Source organism: Papio anubis, chromosome 7 (assembly GCF_008728515.1).
Source record: "Papio anubis isolate 15944 chromosome 7, Panubis1.0, whole genome shotgun sequence".
Classification (NCBI taxonomy): Eukaryota; Metazoa; Chordata; class Mammalia; order Primates; family Cercopithecidae; genus Papio; species Papio anubis.
This window is the reverse complement of record NC_044982.1, coordinates 149,880,727-149,905,630: the sequence shown is the minus strand read 5'-3', so window position 1 is coordinate 149,905,630 and position 24,904 is coordinate 149,880,727. Positions and strand designations below refer to the sequence as shown.

At 41.9% G+C, this 24,904-nt stretch overlaps 1 protein-coding gene across 12 annotated transcripts in view; it reads right to left on the bottom strand.

The window, feature by feature from the left end:
- Positions 1-24,324, bottom strand: part of MEIS2 (Meis homeobox 2) — a 213,595-nt gene extending 189,271 nt beyond the window's left edge. For 3 of the 12 annotated variants that reach the window (XM_017960499.3, XM_017960501.3, XM_003900744.5), the window contains exons 1-7: positions 22,384-23,486; positions 20,907-21,139; positions 19,230-19,371; positions 18,501-18,551; positions 17,490-17,540; positions 16,550-16,699; positions 6,768-6,882 (exon numbers count right to left, since the gene is read on the bottom strand). In XM_017960499.3, coding sequence (XP_017815988.1) covers positions 6,768-6,882; positions 16,550-16,699; positions 17,490-17,540; positions 18,501-18,551; positions 19,230-19,371; positions 20,907-21,139; positions 22,384-22,395 — 754 coding nt within the window. In that variant the 5' untranslated portion in view covers positions 22,396-23,486. Of the gene's footprint in view, positions 1-6,767; positions 6,883-16,549; positions 16,700-17,489; positions 17,541-18,500; positions 18,552-19,229; positions 19,372-20,906; positions 21,140-21,829; positions 22,364-22,383; positions 23,488-23,826 lie in introns of those variants that run through there. The other 9 variants (XM_017960498.2, XM_017960505.2, XM_017960500.3 and 6 more) reach the window with 7 other exon arrangements.
- Between the last annotated feature and the right edge of the window lie 580 nt (positions 24,325-24,904).

Sequence of the window (24,904 nt, the reverse complement as noted above, 5' to 3'; positions counted from 1 at the left end):
ATCTTGGCATTTTTACCTTAACTCAATCGTGAAATGATTGGTTGAAAATTACCTTGCTTATTAGCAGGATTTCCTCATAATAAAACATTTTATTTCCAAACTTTCAAATTTGACATGAGATGTACTAACTCAGCAGTGACATATCAAAGCTCAAGGAGGACATATAAATACCCTGATCCATGTGAGGAAAGGAGAAGCTAATTGGAAGTCAGCTTTCCTGTGATTATCAGCTTGTTTATGAGGAGGGAGGACTCTTCTGAATGGCACTGTAAATTCATCCCTGATTATGGCGTTAAAACCAGAGCTCATTTCTACAAGCTCCCCGAAAGCCCCCTACCCAATCCATTTTGTTTAGTTATAAAAGGGTTGTGCATTGCTTTCAGAGAATGACAGTTTTCCATGCTTTGATTTTCTCCAGTTTCGAGAAAAATTAATCAGTTGCACAAGCCAGTTGTCAGATTTCACTTCCCTCATGGCAGAAAGCACACATATTCATTGTCTGCTATAAGAATAAATTTTAGTAATTTTTCCCCATGTCAATGTGAATATTAGACTGACCCAATTAATATGAAATGCTTCTATGCTGCTGGAACAGACAGTGCTACAGAAAGAGCCATTTGCACAACCTGTTCATGATTATGGGCCATAAGGACACAAAGATGGCACACACATTTGTGGACCATCTGAATTCTTATACCGAGAGGGGAGGGGGAAGGGGGAGCGGCATGACGTTAGCTTGACTGTCCTGGGTCATGTTTTTTAATCCAGAGTATTGGACATGTAACACAGCAACAAGAGCTGATCATTTTGTTTAATCACCTTTTGGATCTTTGCCAGATGGTCTCTATTGAGAGCGCTGCAAACAGAGAGAGATGAACTGCATCTAACACGCCACCAGAGCTTTCCCGTAAATGTCTGAGAACTGATTCCAACAAGAATTTAGTCTCAGAGCAGAAAGGGATACATTTAAAAACTATGTGCATTAACTATACTTTTCCCCATAGAATCCTCACTTGGCATGAATAATTTACCCACTCTTATGCTAATGGGATCATGAAAGTATCCCTCTGTCTTTAGTGCAGCTATTCTCAGCTTTCAGTAATTACCCCACCCAGTGAAAATAACATGGCTTCTGCATTGAATGGCTGACTCGTACCTGACAATTAGAAAGATCATGGCTGACAGTGGAAGGGTCTAGAACTGGACAGAGAGACCCTTGTAGCCCAAGAAAGAGCAGAGCCATAAAGTAACACTGGCCGTGGGTGGGAATGCATGCCGGTGAGAAGTGGCAAGAAGGGTAAAAAAGAAAAATTCTCCACTGTCAAGCTTTTCTTTTTTTGACTTATTATCAAGATTTTACTTAAATAAAAATATGGTTCTCTTTCAATTACCAGGTGTGAAAAACATTCATGACCAAATTAATTTTGAAAAAAAAATAAGCAATATCTAAGAAAAAAACCATAGTTACCATTAAAGCACATCTCCATTAAATATCTATTTCACCAGAGTTTTAAAAAATCTAAATAATGAAAAATCCTTTGCATTTTGCTTTTTGGAAGGAAAAAAGGATTGCCAGGAAAAAAACAACCACCAAAAAAAAAAAAAAAAAAAAAATTCATTTTCTACCTCTGTCCACAAAACTCCATGTTAGGTAGTTCACTGCGTAAAAATTATCAGGCTAAAACATCTGGGAAAGAAAGCTATGAAACAGCAGGGAACGTGGCTGGTTTATTGTTTATCTTTTGTTTATGAGGCAGTATTCAAGTTTAATTACTACTCTAAATTAAACTCTAACTGGCATCAGGAGACATCCCTTTACATGACTAAGTTAAAAAAAAAATCTAGAAATCCCAACTCTGGGTTTCTCAAGTAAGTTGATACATATAGGAAGAAATTACTCAAAATTAACAGCAATTATAGAAAGCTTTTAAGCATTTATGAGTACCATTACATGCTCCTGGAGCATTTATTTATTAGAAGAATTCAGTTTTACTTCTAATGGTTACTACTCTAAAAAGTCTTGAGAAAATCAACAGAAAATCTTTGGATGTTTCCTGATGGTTAAAGAATGGCATTCTTTTAAATTTTATTTGGGGGGAAAAAAAGAGAAAGAAAATGCAATGTAAATAGTCCATATACAACAGTTTATTCCATGGCAATGTTCAATTATCAATTATAGTCTCAGAGAATTTTTTTGACACAATTAAGGGGACAGGAAGGAAAAAAAAATGTCATCGTATTTATCATAACAGTAAGTGACCAGTTTTGGATGAACTTAGCTCTAGGAAAAATAAAAGTTAAAAGCAACTAGCAAAAGATTATGCCAGATGGCATCTGTCATATTGTATTTAGGGTTATTTTAAAGAGATTGCCGCCACTATGAAAACATTCCATTGACAGAGTTTTCCTAGACTGAATAAGAAATCCCAGTAGAACATATTCAGGACCCACAGTAAGTGGGTTTGAAGCCCCCTCCTCCTCTTTAATATATATAACTTTAATGTATATCCCTTTAAATATATAACTGGAATACTTGGATGGGGAAAAATACTATTTTATAACTATAACATGTATTATAAGCTCAAAAGTGCAATACTATTTTAGACACTTGCTTACCTATAAACACATTCACTACTAAGGAGGTATTTGTAGGTTTCAACACCATGATTGCTAAAGAACTGTATAATACATAAATAAATAAATAGCTATGAGGAATTCTAGCCTCATCGCCTGGAAAATAGATGGGGACATCCACAGAGGGACGTGGTAGGTGGCAGAGTTAGGGAGAACTATGCTGGCTTGTACAGCCCTGTGTCCTGAAAGATTAGAGCAATATAGATTCTAGAATGCTAATGTATTTAGGTTAAACTGGGTCTGGCAACAGTATGGTTAACGTGCGTGTGGTGTGCAGTGTGAGCTCAGCAGTTACTGGGCCAACTGTCTCGGTATTTCTGGGAATCCTGCCTATTCACAGTGCAGGGATTGTTCAATTGCTGCAAAATGTACAAAATGAATTTTACAAAAATGAATTGTAAGGAAGGCCCCATTACAACGATTTTACAGCAAAGATGTCAACATCAATTTTTCTTTCATGCATAGCTAATGATTAAAACAGCATATTCCATTTGCCTAAGACAATTTATTTCATATTGGCACATCAAAATATTGAAATACAAAGTTATCTTTACTCTACCCTTTTTATTCATTGCTGCTGAACCCATACCATTGTTCAAACCAGGAAAAATAAAACAAACTTGGCACGAAATACTTAAAACAAAGGCTCATCAATATTCTCCAATTTGTCAACATCTCAATTACAGCACGGGAAAAAATGTAAATTTCATGTGCTCTAAACACTGAGGGGTCTATTCTCTTGCCAATTCACATGCGTAACTCCCATCAGCGTTAATGGGAGCTACACAAACCCATCAATAATAATAATACTTTGTACATATATTGTGCCTTTCATCTAAGGCTCTGAGTGCTCTAGGAACAAGGGGCTGCTTCCTAGTCGTTACTCTGGCAAAATACACAGTGAAATACAAAGCAGCTTTTGACTCAGCAGGTACAGAATTAGGGATCCCTAGACTTATTATCAAGCCCCATTTTACTGATGGGAAGCCAGACACAAAGAGGGCCAGTTCCTTCCCCAGAGCCCCAAGTCTGCACCCTAATTCTATCCTTGAAAAACCAGATTTCCTTCCTCATTCTAATGTGACTAACTAGACAAACTCCCTTCCTTTGGCTGCTTTTAGCAAGAGAAATCAGTGAATGAAAAGTCTGGTTCATATTTAGATAGCTTACTGTTAGACATGTGCTCTTTGAAAGATAGTAAAGTCAGGTTTCACATTTTACCAAGTTTATTTCTTATGATATTTTTAAAATGTGATATACATTTTTTTTTCTCCTCCTTTTGGTTCACTGCTGAAACACTGTGGAGGAAAAGATGAACTTTCACCTGTGTAACTGTAGCTCTTTCACTATCAGGTCATAAAATGAGGTATTTTTAGGTTCCAAAGTAAAGTTTGGATGAATCATTATAGTAAACATAATCACAAAAATTATAAAGCAACATAAATACATGTATTGTTTTATAGCATATGGCTATTAAAGTTTAATTTAAAATGTGTATGAAAACATTGTATTTAGTACAATTCATCCCTATTTTTTGTGTTTATCATAATTTGTTTTGAAACTGAATCATTTTACAGTTTTCCATATGCCTGTTTTGCTAATAAATTCTGAATAAGAAAACTCTTTGCTAAACTACAAACTTGATTTCCAGTGAAACATTATAATATATTTAATACGAAGGACATAAATTTCTCTCCCACGTTTTCCATTATACATCAACCCCAAGATTTAACCTAGGATAAGCATATGCGATTTCAGTCAATATCTCTGTTGACTTTGCCCTGAAGCAGATAATTAATCTTTCCCGCTGAAACTACTCTGGACAATTCGGTGGGACAAAATATCAAACTACCTCGAAACCCTATTTAAAAGACTAATATAGGCATGAGTATGACAAAATACACTCAAGTCTGGCTTTCACATTTTAAAGTGTGCTGTAAAAAGCCAGAATGCCCTTATATATGTGTTTTAATCACTGATGTGGCAAGCCAGGTAGGAAATTTTCTATGCCAAAGCAGTCTTCATTTTATAGAAATCATACCTTTTTTTTTTCTTTCAAACATTGATACAGTAAAATGACTGACTTCCTAGCACTCATACCCATAAGCTACCATGTCCATTATTTAATCCCACAGAGATATGATTAAAGGAACAGAATCCTACAGGGATCAAATCCTTCAACATTGGGTAAGTGGGTGCATCTCCCCACAGCACAGAAGTTTGTGTGATTGTCTTTACCTATATATCAGTCTCGGAATTCTTCTCTTTCCTAAAAAAACAAAACTAACTAACCAAAATGATAAAACTTTATGCTTTGTTCGTTATTACAAGTAATCCCTGCTCCAAACCTGGGGTTCGTCTCTCTCCCACCTCCTCTTCTCTCTGGCCCTTTCTTGCTATCTCCCTTGCCATAACTCAACTAACCCAACAGAACCAGCCAGTTTTAAATTTCAGTTGGGACCTTGGTGACCTGTTAATGAATCTACAGAGAGGAGAAAAACTCACAGTGTTGAGTTATGCCTGGTGTTGCTAGCTGACTTGGAGTCAGAAATGCTTGAAGCGTTAACGTAATTGCAAGAATGTGAAAAATGAGGCGCTGGGCTCCTGAGCAAAGCAAAAGGTCAAAGTGAGCCTCACACACAAGAAGTCTCTGGAAGATAGCCTCATTAGACCATTAAGTCGGCTTCTCCTTTTCCCCTCTTTTATACAATGTTTAGAGTATTTTGTTTTTATTAATAGATACATTTCACCCTTTGTGTCGCCGCAATTTGGGGTGGTGGGAAGGATGGAGTCATAGAAAGCTTTCCAGATTTAACCATGCTGAGAAGTCCATCACTGTGACATGGAACCACAGTTAAGTCATTGCTTGCAGATCCATTGACCCTATGTACCAGTTACCCTGAAAATGCCTTATAATTTACTTATCTTTTATACAGAAACTAACTGGTAGAATAAAACAGTATATAAAACAGTATATATTATATAGGTACAATTTGCAAGTTCTTCCACAATTTGCCATCTGATAGGATTCATCGCTGTGTTACTTTCGATTTGCTTAAACTCAGATTCTAATTTGGACCCATTCACAAGTGAATGGCATCCTAGAAAGGACATTTTTCTAGACTCTTCTAGAACCTCAGAAATCCAAAATTCCTAGTCAGAAGCTTGGAGGACGGAAGGCACCCCACTTACATCAACACCCTGTTTTAAATGGCATATATAACTACAGCTCAAGCTGTTAAACTGCCCTCTACTTGGAAGCCTGTCTAATACTTAAATATTGTGGCCATAAACACAGTCATAATAGAGATGAAATAGACCTAGGAGATCAGACACCATCTAATGTAACATATTAAAAAGTAAAATCTATACACTTCTCTGGCCCACATTCAATAATGCATCTTCCTTTAAATTATCATTTTAGCCATAGATGAGTCATTCTTACCAACATATAATTGCTTTCTGTGCAATAGGTGAGTTTTAAACAGTAACATTTATTCTAAATTGCACTAGGCTTCCTCAACATCTGCAGCTGATGTCCCCCTTGCCCTCTGATTATTCTAATTTTTAGGACTTGTGACAAAAGTCACCATGTCAGCTGAATGGAAATGGGGACAAATAATCCTCTAAGAACTCAAAATCTACCTTCCCAAGATAAGATTCCATGTAAAATTCCCACAATATTTCCGGAGCTAATAAGAACAGATTTTTAAATTGTATGTGCTTTAGAGGCATAATTGCTTGATTATAAAGAATGCTTATTGTTGATATTACAGGCAAGATATGCTATTTATAGCACAATTCAAGCTACTGCATCACAGCAGTAAAGTAGGTCTGTCATTCCACTTACACACACAGAAATAAAGTGTAGATAACCAAATTTGTAAAAGAATTGGCAGAACTAATCAATTGTTATTGTAATGCCTACGTAAAGATTCGACAGCTCACTTTGATTTCTCTTTTTAAGTAAAGTAAGTTAAGAAGAGGACATACTGTCTCTTTAAATAGCAGCTGATTCTACTCCTAACCTGCCACTCTCCTGTTTACATGGAGGCAGATGTACTGATATCATAAAATACTGATGTTATTTTAGTCATGCCTACTTTGCACGAGGAAAATGTTTGACCTTTTACCTTGCTCACTGCTGTTGTCTCCGCTCTGGGAAGCATGGCCCCCACTGGAGGGCCCTGGGGTGCCTGCTGAGTGGGTTGAGGTTGCATCATCGTGGTCTCGCCAAGAAGAAGGGTTCTGATGTCAGGATGCCAAGGAATGTTTCCACAGTTGCCATTTCAGCCATAAATGAGGAACCAAGAGGAACGGCACAGAAAGAGACAAAGAAAAAGTATGCATATTAGTATTTGTGGCACTAGGCATATACACAAGTCATGTTACAGTGTGCCGTCTTTTTAGTAATAGGTATATAAAAGAAAAGATGCTCTAGAACTTGATGTGGTGATGGTTACACCAGTGTATATGTTGGTTAAAACTGATTTAAGTGTACACTTTAAATGGGTAAATTTTATTATGTACAAATGTAAACCTAAACAAAGTTAATTTCTAAAGTAAAAAAAAAATTAATGAAATATGTAAAAGTTATTTTTACTCTCACTCTCTTAACTGGGTACATTCTTCCAAGAAATAGGTTCCAATGCTCTTGGACACTAAATACTTCAGAACATTAACATCTGCAAAATTCAATGACTCCATTAAAAAAATTACAGGCTCTACAATATATGGGACAGCCCTTGACATCTTTCAAATGCATTGCCCTAAAATAGCCTATAAAAACTTTCAAAATTATCAACTGATTGACTATATAATCAACAAAGGTAATGATATTAATCACTGCATCAATACCTAACAAATTATTGATTTTTGCTTTAATTTGTAGAAATAATTTTAAAAAAGAAACACACATGAACTACTGGCCATCTAGTAAGCTAGAGAGGACTTTCACTTGAGCTTCATGGAAGCTTGAAATTCACTGAGCAGTGCTTCTTCCTAGAAGAACTACTTGTTTCAAAGGACATGCAAGGCAAACCAAGAGTTATAGCTCATGCTACTTGGCTGAGCATATTCATCTTCTGTTCCTCCTCCCCTTTCCTGATCATTCGCAATGCCCTGCTGTTGCTTAAAGGAAAACAGGAATTCTAATGTACAGGAAGGACTTTATCAGCACCACATGAAGGCAGGCAAGAGATGGAATTTCCTCTGGCAGAAACGGAGAGTAGGAACAGCATATGAAACAGTCCAGCCTTAAAGCCAGAGCTGTACACTTGTCACCTGTATATGACGACTTCAGTCAAGCCCACAGACCTACTGGCAAGTGAATGATTTGGGGGTCAGAGGAAGGGGCAAAATATTTCCTCAAAACCAATCAAAGCATACAAAGTATATACCAATCTAAGTATACACCGAAGTATACAAAATATACACCAAAGTATACACATTTTACAAAGTATACACCAATCAAAGTATACAAAGTATACACCAAAGTACACAAAGTATATCACTAAAAAACCAATCAAAGTATACACTGTTTCTTACTAGAATTGGTAAATAAGAATTCAGATAGAGCCACGTGGGTATAGGCAACAAATAAACCTCTTGACCAAGGGAAAGTAATCTTGCCATGTTGCCATTATATATAGTGCATCAAGAAAAGAAGTCAGTCTGTCATTTTTCTCAGCATCAACTCTACAGTGTACATACAGCAGGGATGATGTTACCAAAATAAAACAAGAAACCAACGTGAGAAAAAACAGGGAAATGTTCTTATTTGGAACTACAAAACTTATTTTTCCCTCTACAGATCTGCAGCAAACTGACTGTAAATTAATATTTGGCATTTCTGATAGATTATGAAATAACAATCCAGAGCTCTATGGATTAATAACATCTATATAAAACAATGCTACTGGCACTGCTATCAGGCGAGCAATTGATTCAAAGTGAAAACCCTGAGCAGAAATTTTGTGACTATAAATATGGCACAGGTATGGATCTCTAAAATAAGGATATGTTTGAGAAAGTAGATTAGGGAATGAAATTGAGTAGAATAAAATAAAAGTCAAGGTTTTCTGCTGCCTGTATGAAGACAAAGTCATGCCTGTGAGCTCTCTTTTTTATCTAAGTTAGAAACCACTCCAACAGTTTCAAGCAAAAGGCAAACAGAATACAGGGGCTCCTCGAGCTTTGAAGCCTCTTCGTGTCAGCTGTTAGCCGGGTGGTAATGAGATAAAGAGCTAGAAGAATTACATGGAAAAAAAAAAAAAGAAAGAAAGAAAGAAAGAAAAGAAAAAGAAACAATAGCATGGTGTGAGTTTAGTCCTGCAACAACACAGGCTAGAGCCTTCTTTTAGAAAATGAAATAGCTGCAACATATTCACCTAAGCTAAACTTTTCATTGTACACAGCAATGATGTTAATTTTATGCACTGCAGGCTTTTTATTAAGCCGGCTGCTATAAAAGCTCCTTACCCCTCATGAAAATTACAATAATTAACCACTAACACCTCAACTATGTTTTAAGGCAAATGTCATCCAATAGCTATTATATAATCGTTTAAATGAAGCCGGAGCAAGTCTTTCTGTTTAGGCGCTGCATTGATTTGAACGGATCACTCAGAAGGACTTCCTGTAACTGAAAACACTGGTTTGTCCCTATCAGCTAAACTGGTGCTGAGTTTTCAAGTTAGTCCTCATTCGTTTATAATTCCGTGTATTTCTTTCAATGGTATCCGAAGGAGACGTTTTCTAAAGTAAAGGGGTGAAAAATAAGCCACAGAAGCAAATATTACTTTTAAGAGCAGCTGGTTCTTCCAAATAAATTGGGTCTTTGGTTTTCTGCCCATTCCCAGAATATACTTAAGTTCACTCTTTCACCTACCATTCCATTATCTCTTCCCTCTTTTCTTCCTCACTCTTTAAAAATGCTCTCCTGAAAAGGTGTCATGTTTATTTCCCATAGAGTGTCTCAAGTATAAGTATTATGGTCTTGTTTGAGAGACTGAACACCAACTAAGGAGTATCACACGATAGTCATCTGATTTGAAAGAAGGAAGAACAGATAAATCCCTCTGGGGTTTCAAGGCTGAGGAGTTACCCCAAGTTGTTTGTATTCAGCTACACGTGGTGGTGATGTGACCATATACAAATACAAATGTTGATAATCTGGTCAATAAAAAATTGTTCCTCCTTGGTCATAAAAAACTGTAACTGACATGGATGGACAAAACATTACTTTTAACACTTTTTTTCCTGAGATTAAAATATTTGTTTATATCACGACTCCTTTCTTCTATTCTTCCCCTTAGAGTTTACAAGTTTACATCCTTCGAGAAAAATCGCCTGGCTTTCTGCCAAATTATATGCAGAAGTTTAGTGAATCCTGAAACCAAAGTGGCATACAAAAGCATGTAAAAACACATGATGCAAGTAGAAAAATAAAGAGAAATGCTCGCTGGGTACACGTGTATGACTGAGCATTCAGGTATATGCATTCCACAATATATGTCCTGTTCTCCAGCCAAAAAAAATCATGAAGACACCCGAGGGCAAGGAGTGAACATGTTTCTATTCCCAGTGGCTTTAGTAATTGGGAGTCAAATATGGTACTCTTCTTGCTCTTACGTAATTGTGTTACAGAGCAGTGTTACCAGGAGAAAAGCAGTGAATACTGAGTGAGGCACAATAGAAGGAGATGGAAAATAGATACAAGAAGCTAGGTCTCTAGGGGCAGTATTTTCTATTTGCTGGGCTACAGACTCACAGCTGATAATGCAAGTTGTAATTAATATAAAAGCAGGAGACAATATGGGCAGAGCTTGTAGTAGTGGGGCCACAGGAGAGCGCTCTGCTGCTGTACTCTGTTTCTCATTTACGCAGAGCTTTCCCTAGAAAACACAATTCTGCCAGTGTTTTCTCCCTTGAAAGTTAAAAAAAAAAAAATTGATTTAGCACCATCATTGAATTTTGCTAAATCTAGAAAAGAGCATAGAGAGGACAGGCATCTCTGGGCACAGGAAGCAAATCATACATGTGCCTCTCTTGTTGAAGTTGCACATACACTGGAATTGTAACATTTTAAACCATTGTGGCATTTCCATGAGGGACCTACCTATAAGAGAATACTTAATTAGTCTTGGTGAAATGGTGTTATTTCCCTATTTAAATGATTCCACATGGCACATGGTTCTTCCAGGGGGCCAGTGGGGTAAAATGTATAAAGGGTTTGTAAATAAATACAAAACTGAATGGAGAAGTAAAATGTATGAGGCTTCAAGGAGAAAAGCAAAGGCCATGCCACATACAAGTTCTATCTAAAATAATCTGAAACTCATTTTAGATCCCAAATGAATGAAAAGGCAATGCAATGGACATGGTACAGGAAAGAAAACATTAGATTGGAATTAAGACTCTGGCATGCCACCTCTCACCAGTCAGGTGAACTTAAGCAAGTGATGTACCTCATTTCTGCGCGGCTCATTTCCTTTATCTCTTTAAAATTAATAAGTTAGACCAGATAACCTCTAGAACCTACAAAACTATATAACATCAAGAGAGAAATTACATGTAAACTTGGAAAATACAATAAAGTAACTCAGGGTATGTGCTCATAGGTAGAGAGTAATAGTAAACATACATGAAGATATTTTAATCAGTAAATGAAGCATGTACAACTAATTTGACTTGATATATTTAAACAACAAAGGGAAGATATACTTGTATCAACATACATAATTAAATTACTTATGTCCTATAACTTTATAATGTTTTAACTCCTAATTAACATGATGCAAAAATTATTTTTAAAAATAAGACAAGGACTCCTATCTTGGGGTACTGAAGTCTACAAAAGTTAAAAATGTTAATTGTATGGTTTGAACAAATGTTGGAATTTCAACTACGGTACTGTAAAGCTGACATAAGAAGTCAGGAGACCTATGTGTGCTTTCAGAACCTGGACTCACTCTTTAAAAATGTAAATAAAGCTGGGGTCCTTCCCTCACCTCCCCACTTCTACCTCTCTATTAAGCTTTGGGATTAATATGTAAGCAACTCTCACAGAAGTGGCAAGTACCCTTTGCAAATGATTTCTCCAGTTAATCGAGCAACTTTTAGAGAAGACAGAAATGTCTTGTATTGTTGGCGTAATGCCATATTATAAAATGCCTCTTATAACTTTGAATTGTGTTGGGATATTCCATAGAACATTTAGTATTAAAAAAAGAAAATGAATTAATGCCAATTTAAAAAAAATCTGCTAGTGAATGTCTATGTGGTTGTCAAGTACAACCTTTGTTTAATTTCATCTCATCACAGTCACACTGAAAACATACTCCAATGGCACAATCTAAATGATTTAAATAGTATAATTATTCTTAATGGGAAATTAAGAAAGCTATCAACCACCAGAAACCACGCAGCAGCAACACGACAGCAAACCCGTGCCCCCAGCCATGTTTCTTTGAGTTGGTGGACAGAGCTCTGAATAGAACTTTATCGGAATAGGCCCCAGAGGCTTTGAATAGCATACCATCAGCTCTCACCTTACACTAACACATAAGAAACTAGCAAATAAAATAAAGCATTCATATTATTACTATTAGTATCAAATTTCATTATTTCCCCCTTGATATTCTATAGAACAAACACTTGAACCTATCCCACCCCTCGCTGTCACTTCCCTCTAATTTTTCAGGTAGTAATTGAATTTATCTAGAGTCACTCGCCCATATTCTGTCAGAAATAAGATTCTGGAGACTCTCCTCTCTGACCTAACCCATTTGAAAAAACAAACAAACAAACAAACAAACAGTGTGAACATAAACTTGATATATTCAGAGATGCAAAAGAAAACACCAGAATATCTTCATTTAAATTATAGTTTTCAACATATAAATTAAAATAATTTTTCTTTACTTAGTGATGTTAGTAGAGCCAGGCAATTTTAAGGTATCTGCTATTAACTGTTAACAGACATAATTGTCTTTTCTTCCCTCTACTTAATTCTTTCAAAGAAAATAAAAATGTAGCTCTTTAGGACCATTAACTAGGAATAACAATATAATTATATAACTGTATGCACTTCAAGCAAATAGAGCTTAGCTCAGAGAATATACTTCAAGCAAGCAGATTTCATTTGTCTGAACTTGATCTAAAGATATGTAATATCTTTACATGTCAATGTGAGGATATATTTTCTTTGTCTGTACTAGGTCTAAATACTTGATCTAAAATTGTGTAAAATAGATAATTTGAGTATCACCTGTTATTCAGAAACTCCACAGACTAGAAAAAGCTGGTCATTTCACAGCAGTTTTCAAGTTGAAACTTCTTTAAAAATTGTTTTCTAGACATATTTATTTTAAATATGATAAATTTGAATGTCTAGGAAACTAACATGAATGCAGCTGGAAAACAGAGCTCTATTTCTTTTGACTATTATATATTTTTTCTCCCCAACATTCCAAAAAATATTGTAGTAACTCTTTCCTACCTATAAATATTATTATTATGTTATAGTAAAAAACAAAATACATTATAATATTAAAAACATAAGCATGCCTTATGAATTTACTAAATACAACAAAATTATAATCAATATTGCATTTATTATTTTCTATTTAATTCCAAACTTCCTCTTATCACTACACCCATCATATGTAAGTGTTAATAATAAATGAACAAATTCAGTAACCTCATTGAATGTAAGGAATGGACAGCAAGAATATTATGGTTGTCTTCTTTTAATGCATCTATGTTAAATCAAATTATTTATATAACTTTATGAAATGTGAAATTGACATGATTTACTAATAACATATAAAATTTATTCTTAAGTCTACCAATATAGTTGCTTTGAAGATATTTATATTCATTACTTTATTTACATTTTCAAATTCCTTTAAATAATACTGAAACTATATTGGTACCTAATAGTTTGCTTCTGATGCATTTCTCTCTGCTTTTCTCTCTCTCCTTGCACGTTCCTTCCTTAAACACGCACACACACGCGTACGCACACACACACACAATGAAGCTGGATACCACTTAATAAAAGTAGAGGTGTATGTGTTTTGGGGGTGTCAAACAGCTGTCACAAACTGTCACCTCCACAAGAGAAACCTTGGCACACAACAAATTAAACTACACTTCTTTTTTAGCTGTCATTATTCATAGCCAATAAGTTGAAATGCTCTCAGCATTTCATGTGCAAATAAAACCATGAGGAAGCTCAGTAGATCAGAATAGTGGGCCAACAGATAAAACAAGAAAACAACGTGCTGTCTGGGCCTTTCTGAAGTAGCTCATCATCACCCCTGCACCAGTGTTCACCAAATGAGATCCAGCCTGGGGCAATGTATTAAATATGCATATCAAAGCAAATGAAAAATAAACCTGAAGATTCAAATTGGGCACATTTACATGCTGAAAATGTCCCACTCGCACCACTTTTAAGGTAGTGGTTCTCTGTTATTTTTACTTTGTGTTTGGCTAGGGGTTGAAGGAAGGCAACTTTGTAGAAGAGGCTGAAAAGCATAAGAGGATTTGCTTTAAAAGGGGAAGGCTGGACATGAATACAATCAATACACCTATGGTACAAAAGTCTCAAAAATGGTGAAAACTCTCCAAGGTTTTCTCTCATGTCCCTGCATAAAACACAAGTCTGTGGTAAATCTCTCCATTTTCCACTTGGTGTGCTGGTGGAACAAATTATTGCTTCCTTTCAAAACAAATAGCAGGGGGCTAAAGTAAAAATGTTATAGTTCAGATCTCTAGGAAATAAAAGGCTTTAAATTATGACACCCAATGAGGTGGCAAGCCCTCGTGGGTTCAAAATAAATCAGTTGTCATATTTACTTGACTGGGGGCCTGAAAGGAGAGCAACAAATGTTACAGTTGACTCTTTTATCCAAAGATGATGATTGATAAATTATTAAAGCACTATCCTCTTAGGTACAACTTCCTTCTTGAGTGGATATTTAAACATTACAATAGTCTCATAAATTGATATTGTCTATCAGCCAATACTTTAAACAGCCTATTTTATCTTATCTTTTCTATGTAAACATCAACATGGTTTAGCTCTACACATCCACTGGAAAAACAGTTGCCAAGAAACTGTTTTCGAAAACTAAGTAGTCGGTACTCCTAGAAATATCATGAGAAAAGCTTTTGGCTCCAAGAACTGTGAACCTCTCATTTTACAAACTATGTAAATAGACCCCCCCTCATTCTCCCAATAATGTGAATAAATAAAACTTTAGAAACAGAAAACAATGAAAATAAACACATAAAAAACAACAAAGATAAATATTTCTTAGGTATTGTCATGCCCCATGGACCACAACACACTGTAGCGCCACAGATCAGCAAATAAACTTTCCATAACCACTGCTGCGTCCTTTTGATTTCATTAGATTCACTCAATCTACAAAGGAGATCACCAAAGATGCCCTCACCATGATGGAAAAAGGTAAGGGTAAAGAGATAGGAATAGGAGCCTTCAACTCCATAGTATTTATTCTGTCACAGAACTGGATATCCCAGACTGAGGTTTTCTTTTCTAGACTTCTTCTAACTTTTGTTCTTAGGCTGACTTCCCATACGAGTGCAAAGGTTAATTATGAAAATCTATGACTGCATATTTTCAAAACTTTTGTTTGGAGCAGGGGAGAGAAGAACCTCATAGAAGGTATATACTAAGGCATCCCATTTCATTTCTCATAACAGTCAGGAATTGGGATGGGAGGTAGGGACAAACTGCCTTCAAGCCTTAATGCCTGTTTAACTCACGCGGAGTGTTAAATTAATATTTCGGCCACAAAGTTATTAAACTACAGCTTATACCATTTAGGCTGTGAGTTCAACTGAATGTAATCTATAGACACCCTGTCCCCCATTTCCAGGCTTGAGTTCCTATAAATACAACTGCTGTTCACACCCACTCTTTAACCTCGCCACTCTTGCCTTTCCTACCAGCTGCAATCTTTCTTCTCTTTGCTTCTTTTTCAAATTTTCAGTCTCACTACATATGCTTTTTTTTTCTTTTTTTTTTCTTTTTTTTTTTTTTTTAGCATCAGACTCACTAGATTGGTTCCAAAATAGGATTAGAAACAGAGAGAATAGAAAGAAATCTCCTTTCCTGGCCTGACATACACAGTCATTTCTTACTATACTCTCCATCCTCATTCACCAACTGTTAAAGTGTTAAAATTCAACCACTAACCTATGTTTACTCAATCATAATTCCCTTCAGCTTTTTGCAATACATTGTTAATAATTGGTTCATCAAGGTTACTGTCTTTTAGTATGAAGATGCTTCAGGCATTTGGCAATAAGTCCATATTCTGACAGTAAGTTTCTATAGAGCAAAAGCCCTGAGAATTGTAATGTGTTCGTTCACCCCTTTTATTTCGAATGCAGTGCAAGATTGCCAATAATTCTCAGAATTGTCATCTCTGTGAGATACTAGGAAATTAGCACTCACTCCCCAATTCTCTTTCCTTCAGTCCTCTCTCTCCAGACCAGTCCAGCTAACCGTCTTGCTTCTTTCTATCCCTGCTGCACTGATGACACAAAATTAAGACAGCAGAAGACACAGTAGTGACTATATCAAACAGAATTTGCTAACACCCAAGTCACCAAATCCAGAAAACTTTACACATTAAGACCACAAATCACTCTATCAACTCTCTGGTTTTTTGGCTCTCCACATAAATAGGAGGGGGTCCAGGAAAGGAGAAATGAAAATGAAGGGTAGGGCAGAGATAGCAAGAAAGAGAAGACCCCAAAAGAGACCAAGTCATTTCAAAAGAAAACTAAATCAGTGGAGCTAGATGTTAAAACAACTTTACAATAATGCTTTGCCCAGTGGCCTTAAAAGATTGTCAAAGGCTAGCAGACTTACATGGTCAGCGAGATTTGTGGAGGAGCCTGAAAGTTCTTCATGATCTGACTTGGAGCTGCCGTCTCTTTCATCAATGACGAGGTCGATGGGCATTTTCCCCTTCAAACAGCTAATGTATCGGTGGCAGAAGTTATCGCACAGTTCGTGGACCTAGAACGAAGGTCATGGTGGAGGGTTCAGCTCATGTTGTTGTTGTTTTGTTTCATTTTTAGAAAGGAAAAATACCAGGTTGCAAGGTTACATTTGGAAAGAGCAACAGTGTGATGTCTTCCAAACTAACTCTAATTAAAGGGTGTAATAGTTGAAGGCAAGGAAACAATAGAGTAATTGTTGCAGCAGATATTATTCTCCAGAGACTTCTCTGAGCAACAAGTTACAATAGAGAGAGAAAGAAATAGGACTGGAAATAACTGGGTTCAGACTGGGAGTCCAGGGAATTAAATCTGATTTGATAATAACATCAAAACATTACCACATTGAAACTGGGGAGTGCATTAACGTTTGTGATTTTATAAGCTAGGGGTTCTGTATGTTTCCAGGGGAAAGTAATTGAGCTGCAGAGCAATGTAAAGACACCCAGTGAGGATGATTCACTCTGCCTGCACCTAATGCAAACCCAGGGCCGAGGGTGAGCTGAGCTAATAAAGATGCAAGCAGGCTGAGTGTCCAGTAACATAAATGGTTTGCTGCATTTCAAAATAATCCTGAATGCCTGAGGGGAATATCAGGGAGGAGGAGGCTATTTTAAAGGCAAGCCTGTCCTGATTCACCCACCCTCTGAGCCCCTGTGTTGAGAAGCGAGTTGAAGGATGGACATGGTTACATGCTCAAAATCTCCAGGTGCTCAATCCTTCATACTAGAGGTTTGTTAAAAACATCCCAACCCAACTAGAAGAGGGAAGTGGTTTAATCAACACCGGGAGTGTTATTTCCTGCTTACCTTTTCTAACTCCAAAAGATGAAACCTTAGGACTTGTATTGCTTGTATCATCTGAAAGCAAAGTTCAGGGAATGGAGTTAGAGCTGTGTGACTCTGAGGTCCTGTCTTGGGGTTGGGAGTGGGGTGACGATGGTGGTGAGAAAATTGGGCTGGGGAGAAGAAACGGGCAGGTGACCAGGAAAAACTTAAAGATCAAGAAATAGTCAGAAAAATCAAGTGATTACTGATCATCTCTGCCTCATTGGCCACGGGGTAGGAATCTGACTCAACCTGAGCATAAGCATTAATATCTTTCCCCCTGATGTTCACTGTGCTATTTGTAAGGACTGCTTTCCTCGGGCCAGGCCTTTTTTCTCCTTTTAGTCCTCTTTAAACATCCCCTCCCTCGACCTCAGGACAATTAAAAAAAAAGGTCGCTTCTCAGGACAGAAAAAGCTTTTTAGAACAGCATACCCAGCGAAATCCTTCCTCACTAAAGAAGGAAATACTCAAGATGAATGCTGAGGCAGGGCCTTTGAAAGCGGATTTAAGTACTTTTAATATTGAAATCGTGCAAATTAGCAAAAGAATCGCACCTAAAAGTGGCCTGCGCTGGCCTACCCCTCACCGCCCCCCAGCCCCCACCCCCAGCCCGCCCTCAGCAGTGCCAGCGGTTACATCCTTCGGGTTAGCCGCCCGGGGCTCGGCCGCCTGCCCCGGCAAACAGAGGAAATAACTCACTTCTCGCAGTTTACTCCTGGGGCCGAGACCTGGGAAACATCCCCTGCTCGCGCTCTCGGCGCTTGGTCTCCCGTTCTGGCCTCCCTGGGCTTCGCTCCCCACCTTCGTTCATCCTGCTCCTCGCTCGCCAGCTCCCGTGCGGGGGCTCTAGGCTGCGCCCTTCCTCCCTCTCTCCCTAGAGCTCCAAAAGAGGGTTCTGTTCTAACTCCCCAGAGCTCCAGCAGAAAGTGGGTGCTTCTGGGCATGGGAGAGGGCAAAGGCTGGGGAAAAACAAGGAACAGAGAGCCTTACCAAATTGTCCAGCTCTGGATTTGAGGAAAAAAGGGGCTTTTCGGCGCGAACCTGTAAGAAACAGAGAAAGTCAGCTTGAACGGTCACCCCATTTAAAATAAGAAAACTGAAATGTGAGAATGGGGACGGTGAAGGGGCAATGGTGGAGAAGAGGAAAGGGGCTTTGGCAAAATACAAGGAAAAACTGGTGCCTTAAATTAGTGGGGTCGCTGAAGAAGAATCAGGGCATTCTGGTCCTGACCCCATTAAGGGGGAGCTGGTATCACTAAGCTGTAACCAGCAACTCAGGGTCGTTCCAGGGCCCCAAGTATCCCCTTATCCAGCCGTCCAAGAGGCTGTGGCTCTCCACTGCTGCCAGGGACCGCTCGGAGAGGCGCCCAGCTTCCTTGCCTCCCGGGCACTACCGGGTCCCTCACAGCCCCTCTCCCCAATTCTTGTTCAAGTAGCTGGAGGCGGGGAAAAAGGCCAAGCCCCAGATTAGGAGCAGGTCAACTTTAATTCGAGGGTCGAGACCCCGTATTCCTGCTAGGGGGGAAAACAAACACCCATATTTATCTCCACTTCCAATTCGCCCCCAGGCTCAGGGATGGGGAGGAGGCATAGAGAGCGGACTGGGCCAGAGGAACAGATCGGGTGTCCCTGGCCTTTCCTCCTTTCAAGTAAAGCTCCGAGGAAAGGGGAGGGGTAGTGAGGGACTGCCCGAAGATGAGTGGATCAAGAAGGCTGGACCTGCTTGGCGAAGACCGCGATGTCCTCGTTGAAGGAGTCGGAGGAGCAGACGTCTCCGCCGGCCACTCCAGGTTCTCGGGGAGTGCAGGTCGCCAGCTCGCACTTCTCAAAGACCAGAGCTAACAGAGGAAACAACGGGTGCCTAACGGGCAGCGCCACGCAGAGACACACACACAGAGACGGGGTGCAGAGGGGAAGGAGCAAGAACTGTAATCAACAAGTTTGGAGGGTGTGGAGTCCTTCTTTAATACAACAGGCACGCAACACACTTTACAACCCTTCCTCCATCAGCCGAGCCTAAGCCAGAAACAGAAAGGGAAAAGGGCCTGGCCCTCTCCCGCAGCTCAGAAGTCCCTCAGATCTGGCCAGAGAAGCCCTCGACCACTGCAGCCCGACAAATAAAAACAGCCTCAGTTGGAACGTAATGAAACATCGGAGTCGCTCAGGCAGTCTGGAGCCCTGAGTCGATTCTGATCCACTCCCCACACTACGGAGGCCGCCGAACCAATCCCTGAGACCCAGCCCTGATCTCCCAAGAAAGGAACACTGTTTGAAATTTAAAAAAAAATAGTTTTAACTCTGCATTTTAATGGGCATTTCAGACGAGGCCGAAGGCTTCACCTACAGACACACGGGAGTGACATTTCCTAAATGCAAGAGAATGCTCTTCTAATCTCTCCACCCCCTTGCCTTATAAACTTATTTGCTCCACTTCTACTAAAGCCCCAGTGTGGGGGCCGAAATAATAGGAAGGTTACACGCTGTAGAGCTTCCTTCCAAAGACCACATTTCTCTCAGCGTTACAGGAGACAAAAATAAATAAATCGCGTTTTAAAACTTGTAAGTGTGCGTGCGCGTATGCCCTTTGTGTTCCTCCGGGCGGCTTAGCCACACTTCGGGATGCTTGCGGCCTCTGGCTTGGGGCTCAGTTGCTGTTTACCCACTGTCCCCTCCCCTCGGCATCCCGTCGCTTTTCCCACCTACCCTCAGCCGGAAGAGCCCGTGTGGTACACGTTAGGATCCTGCATCCCACCCCTCGCCAAGTGCTCTCAGAATATAAAATAATTTCCAGCCATCTTCCTTACTCCCCCTAAGAGCGGCTCCAAGCAAGCAACAGTCCCTTCCACCTCGCTGCACTTCAAGGTCTGCCCCCTTTATTTACAGAGAATTAAGAAGTGGGTGATTAGGACTTCCTGGCCGACAGAAGCAGCCCTGATCCCAGCTCAAGCTGCTTTTAGTGACTCCCAGACCCTCAATAGGAAACAGAAGAAAAAAATAACTAAAAAAAACCCAAAGTTGCTCCTCATCGGCAGGAAACTTTCTCCTTCGTCAAGGCCTCTGCTAGGGAGACTGAAACGAGCAGCCCCGCGTCCTTCAGCCAGGAATCCTGTCCTCGGGGAGAAGGCCCCGGCAGGATTCTGGGGACTCAGTCACTCCAGGCTGTGGCGTCCGGAGTGGCCGGGCTGTGGGAGTGAAGGAGGCTAGTTCTTCGGGTCTTTGACTCCAGGGGCAGAAGAGCAGGCCCCCTCCACGGTCCTTTCCCAAGGCAAGCGGCGCCCGCCCCCCACCATGCAGAAATAACTCCCCACTTAGTGGTCCACCCTCCCACCCCCACAGAGACAAACACACACTCACTCACACTCACACACAGTAAGCTGGGTCCGGGGGGCGGTTTACCCATAGATCGCGTCCTTGTCCCGCTTCAAGGCGTCGTTGACAGCGGATCCCATGCTGGCCGGCATGACATTGGGGTGCGGGGCGTGTGCGCCGTAGTGCTGTGTGGCGTGGAGCGGCGGCCCGTGGTTCAGGTGGTGAACCGGGGGGATCGGCCGTGGCGCGTGAGGGTCTCCGTACATGGAAGCGGGAACCCCTACTCCGTCCATCCCGCCGTAATGGGGTAGCTCATCGTACTGTCAGAACCCGGGAAGAGGGAGGGGGCGCAGGAGGCGAGGGAGAACAGAGGAGGGGGGTGGAAAGGGAAAAAGAGCAGAGAGAAGAGGGTGAACAGAAAAGAGGGGAAGGGATAAAGATGAGAGAGAGGAGAGAGGGAGGGAGAGAGGTAAGAAAGAGGAGAGGAGGAGGAGGGAGGGAGAGAGAGAGAGAAAGAGAGAGAGAGAGAGAGAGAGAATAAAAATAAAAACAAAGTCAGAAAGGAGAAAAGTACCGAGCACAAGTTGAGCACACAGAAACCAAACCAGCCAAAACAACGAAGTTAAAAGTTGTGAGGAAAAAATGTTATTAAATTTAAAAATGAAAAAGCATGAACCAAGAGCAACGTTTAGAGAAGGAAGAGGAGGCGGCGAGGCCGGGGATTTGAGGGGGCGCCGGGAGGCCCCGCTCCCGCCGGAGGCAACAGAACCGTAGCGAGCCAACGGAGGGAGAAGTGGAGTTAGTGTGAGGAGGAAACCCCGGATCCCACCCCTAACCCCCCTTCGCCTCCTCTGAGGATCCAATAAATCAAAAGGCGAAATGAAACAAAATAAAGAGAAGAAAAACGCTAATAATCAGCACAAGAACGCCGAGGACGAGGAAAGACTAGGGCCAGTGCCTCCCCGGGGGCAGGGAGCGGAGGGTGGGAGGGGGAATAACGTGAAAGTTACCAGAAACATTATTTAGCAGCGGATTCCCTGCGTCCTTGTCAATTTCAGAGACAAAACAAGCAGCCCAGGCTAGTAGTCTAGGCGGCGGCGCAGCGGCTGCGGCAGCGCGGCCCCAGCGGCGGCCCCGGCGGCGGCTCCTACGCAGCCCGTGCCCGCCCCGAGCCGCGCGAGCAGCGGCGGCAGCGGCGCAGCAGCGGCAGCAGGAGAACCGGGGGAATCGCGCTGCTGGGGTAAAAGCTGGAGCGAGGCGAAAGCGTGTAACGATTGCACACGCACACACACACACCACTCACACGCACTCGCCGCCCGCCCGCTCGCACAGCGCTGGAACACGCGCGCCCAGACACGCACACACGCACGCACACACACTCGCACACACGCAGAGGCACGGGGGGGAAAGAAGCCGATGAATAATTTTGCTATTTTTTAAAATACTGGCCGCCATCATCAAGCAGCGAGCAGCAGCAGAAGCGTTGAAGGGAGAGGAGGCATCGGGACAGGCCCCTCTTAGGAGAGGATTTATATCTAGGTAAGTGTTGGAGATTTAAACCTACCCTTTGCGCCATCAGTCTGCGCTCCAATAAACTCCTGGATGTGTCGTATATTTAATATCCCAGTCCGGATAAGAAAGTGATCTAGGCTGAAGATTCCTTTTTTTTTTTCCAAACCAAAGAGACTTCTCCCAATTCTCCAATATGTTATTTTTTAGGGGGGAAAAAAAGCCCAGGCAAGACAACGAAGAGTTTTTTTTTTTTTCTGTGATATTTCTTCTTTTTCTCTTTTTTCCTCTTCTTCCTCCTCCTCCTGATCTTCCTCCTCCTCCTCCACCTCCTCCTCCCCCCTCCCCTCCTCCTCCTCTTCGGTCCTCCTTTCCCCCTCTTTCTCTTCTCTTCCCCTCAGTTGGAAAAAAAAAAAAGAAAGAAAGAAAGAAAAGAAAAAGAAGAAAAAGAAGAAAAAAATTGTCAAGCCCCCGAACTGAAGGTTACGAGCGGCCCGTCAGCAGCCCACATGTAACCGAACTGTCGTGTTTCATGGCTTTTTGCCACTCCAGCTGTCAATCAAAGCCCGGAATGTCAAGGTAGTGAATGAATGATGGTTGATGATGATGAAGAGGAGGAATCTTTCAGACCCGTTTTTTTCTTCCAGTAAAACTCCGCGAGGGGTTTCTGCTTCTTGAATTTTTTCCTCCCCCCTCCCCCCTTTTTTAGCTTTGCCCCCGCGGTATCTATAATACGATCCTCTCTCTTTAAAGTATTGTTCAAAGAAAGCAGTGAGAAAAATCAAGAAAAAAAATGAATAGTTTGCAAAAATTGGACTTCCTCCCCCCCTTTCCTGGTAGGTATTTTGTCTCTCCCTCTCTCTCTTTCTCGCTCGCTCGCTCGCTCTCACTCGCGCTCGCTCTCTCGCGCTCGCTCTCTCTCGCTCTCTTTCTCTCTCTGGGAGATGAGTGAGTGTCAGTAGGTGTTGGCAGGTTGGCTGCTGCCTGGCTTATTGAAGAGCCTCAGTTTGGCGGCGCGGGTCGGCGGCGGGAGAACGAAATGACGGAACCCGGAAGTCGTGGTGGCCATAGCCCGTCGTACGGCGGAGACACATCCCGGGAGTGGGGAGCGGGAGCGAGGAGGAGCGCGCCGCGCGGAGCCTCTGATATGCAACGAGTGCGATCGGACAGCCCCGGCTGGGGGGGCGGGGGAGGCGGGGGGCGGGAGGGGGAGGGGAGGCTCGAGCCGGGCGGACCCGAGCAAATCAGCGAGCCTGCTCCTCCACGGGGATGGGGGACGGCGGGGGGGAGGAAGGGGAGAGTGTGTGTGTGTGTGTGAGAGTGTGTGTGTGTGCGTGCGCGTGTGTGTGTTGTGCGCGCGCGCGAACAGGGAGAGAGGGAGAGGGGGAGAGAGAGAGAAGAGGACAGGGAGAGCGCAGAGAGGAAAACTGCAGAAAACCACAGGGAAAGTACGGTACCGCCTCAGATCTTTTCATTTTTTTTTTTTTCAAAAACTTACTTCTAGTTCATTTTCCCATCACTCCCGGCTCCTGCCTAACTGGGTCTTGTCGGAGACGTTTGGCATGGCGCTCTAGCTTTTGTTCCTTTTAATTCCGCGGCCTCCCTCTCCTCTGCCCGCCGATTACAGCACCCCGAAGGCTTCCTGCTAACGTCCAAGGGCAGCAAGCTCTGCAGACCGTACCATTGCCGGGCTAAATTTTTTATTAAGTGGCACTTTCTTTTCTGCGCAGATCCAGCAACCTTGTCAATACTCATTTTTTTCCAGGAACAGAAGAGACCAGCTTAATTCAGAGCACACTCCCTCCCAGCGGTGCGGACAAGGGGCCACCCCGAGAGTCTTTGGGGGCCGCGGCGGAATCGGGAGGGAGGAAGTGAAGAGAGAGTCATTTGGGTCCGATGTAACCAAGGGCGTGTGCGTGTGTGTGTGTGTGTGCGCGCGCGCGCGCGCGACGAGTGTGCGTCTCCAAAGTGGATCTTACTCAGAGCTGGGAAGCACAGGAGGGAAAGAGGGGGAGAAAGAAGTTGCCAGGCGAGGAGGAGTGGCCGGCGCTCACAGCTTAGCTTTGTTGTGGTCGCCCGAGGCGCAGCGGCGGGCCGCGGTAACGCCTGCTAATGGCTGTGTTAATTACACAGGGGCGATTTCGCGGGGTCAGGAAGATGGGGCCAGCTCCGAAAGAACTTTTCCAAAAAGGAAAAGGAAAGGAAAGGAACTACCCCACACCGTTTGGGTGGAAACTAGTTGTTGCCGGTGTCTGGTCCTCCCTGGCCCAAGCTGCACCAGGCTTCACCTCTGCGCCGCTGGTTTCCCGGCGGCCGCGCGTCAATCACGACGAGCCCGGAGTTGGGGGCGGAGCCACGGTCACCCGGCGCGAGCCGCGCAGCCTAGCAGCCCCCGCCGCGCCTCGGCCCCTTGTGGCGCGGCCCGGCCGGGACAGGCGCTGGAAGCGCGCCCTCTCCCCAACTTCTAGCTCTCGCCCTCCGAGTCCCTGGCCCAGAGAGTGGAAAGCGGACTGTTGTTCTCCCACAGCCGCATCCCTCCCCAACTTTGAACCCATTCTGGGAAGTGGAGAGTAGAG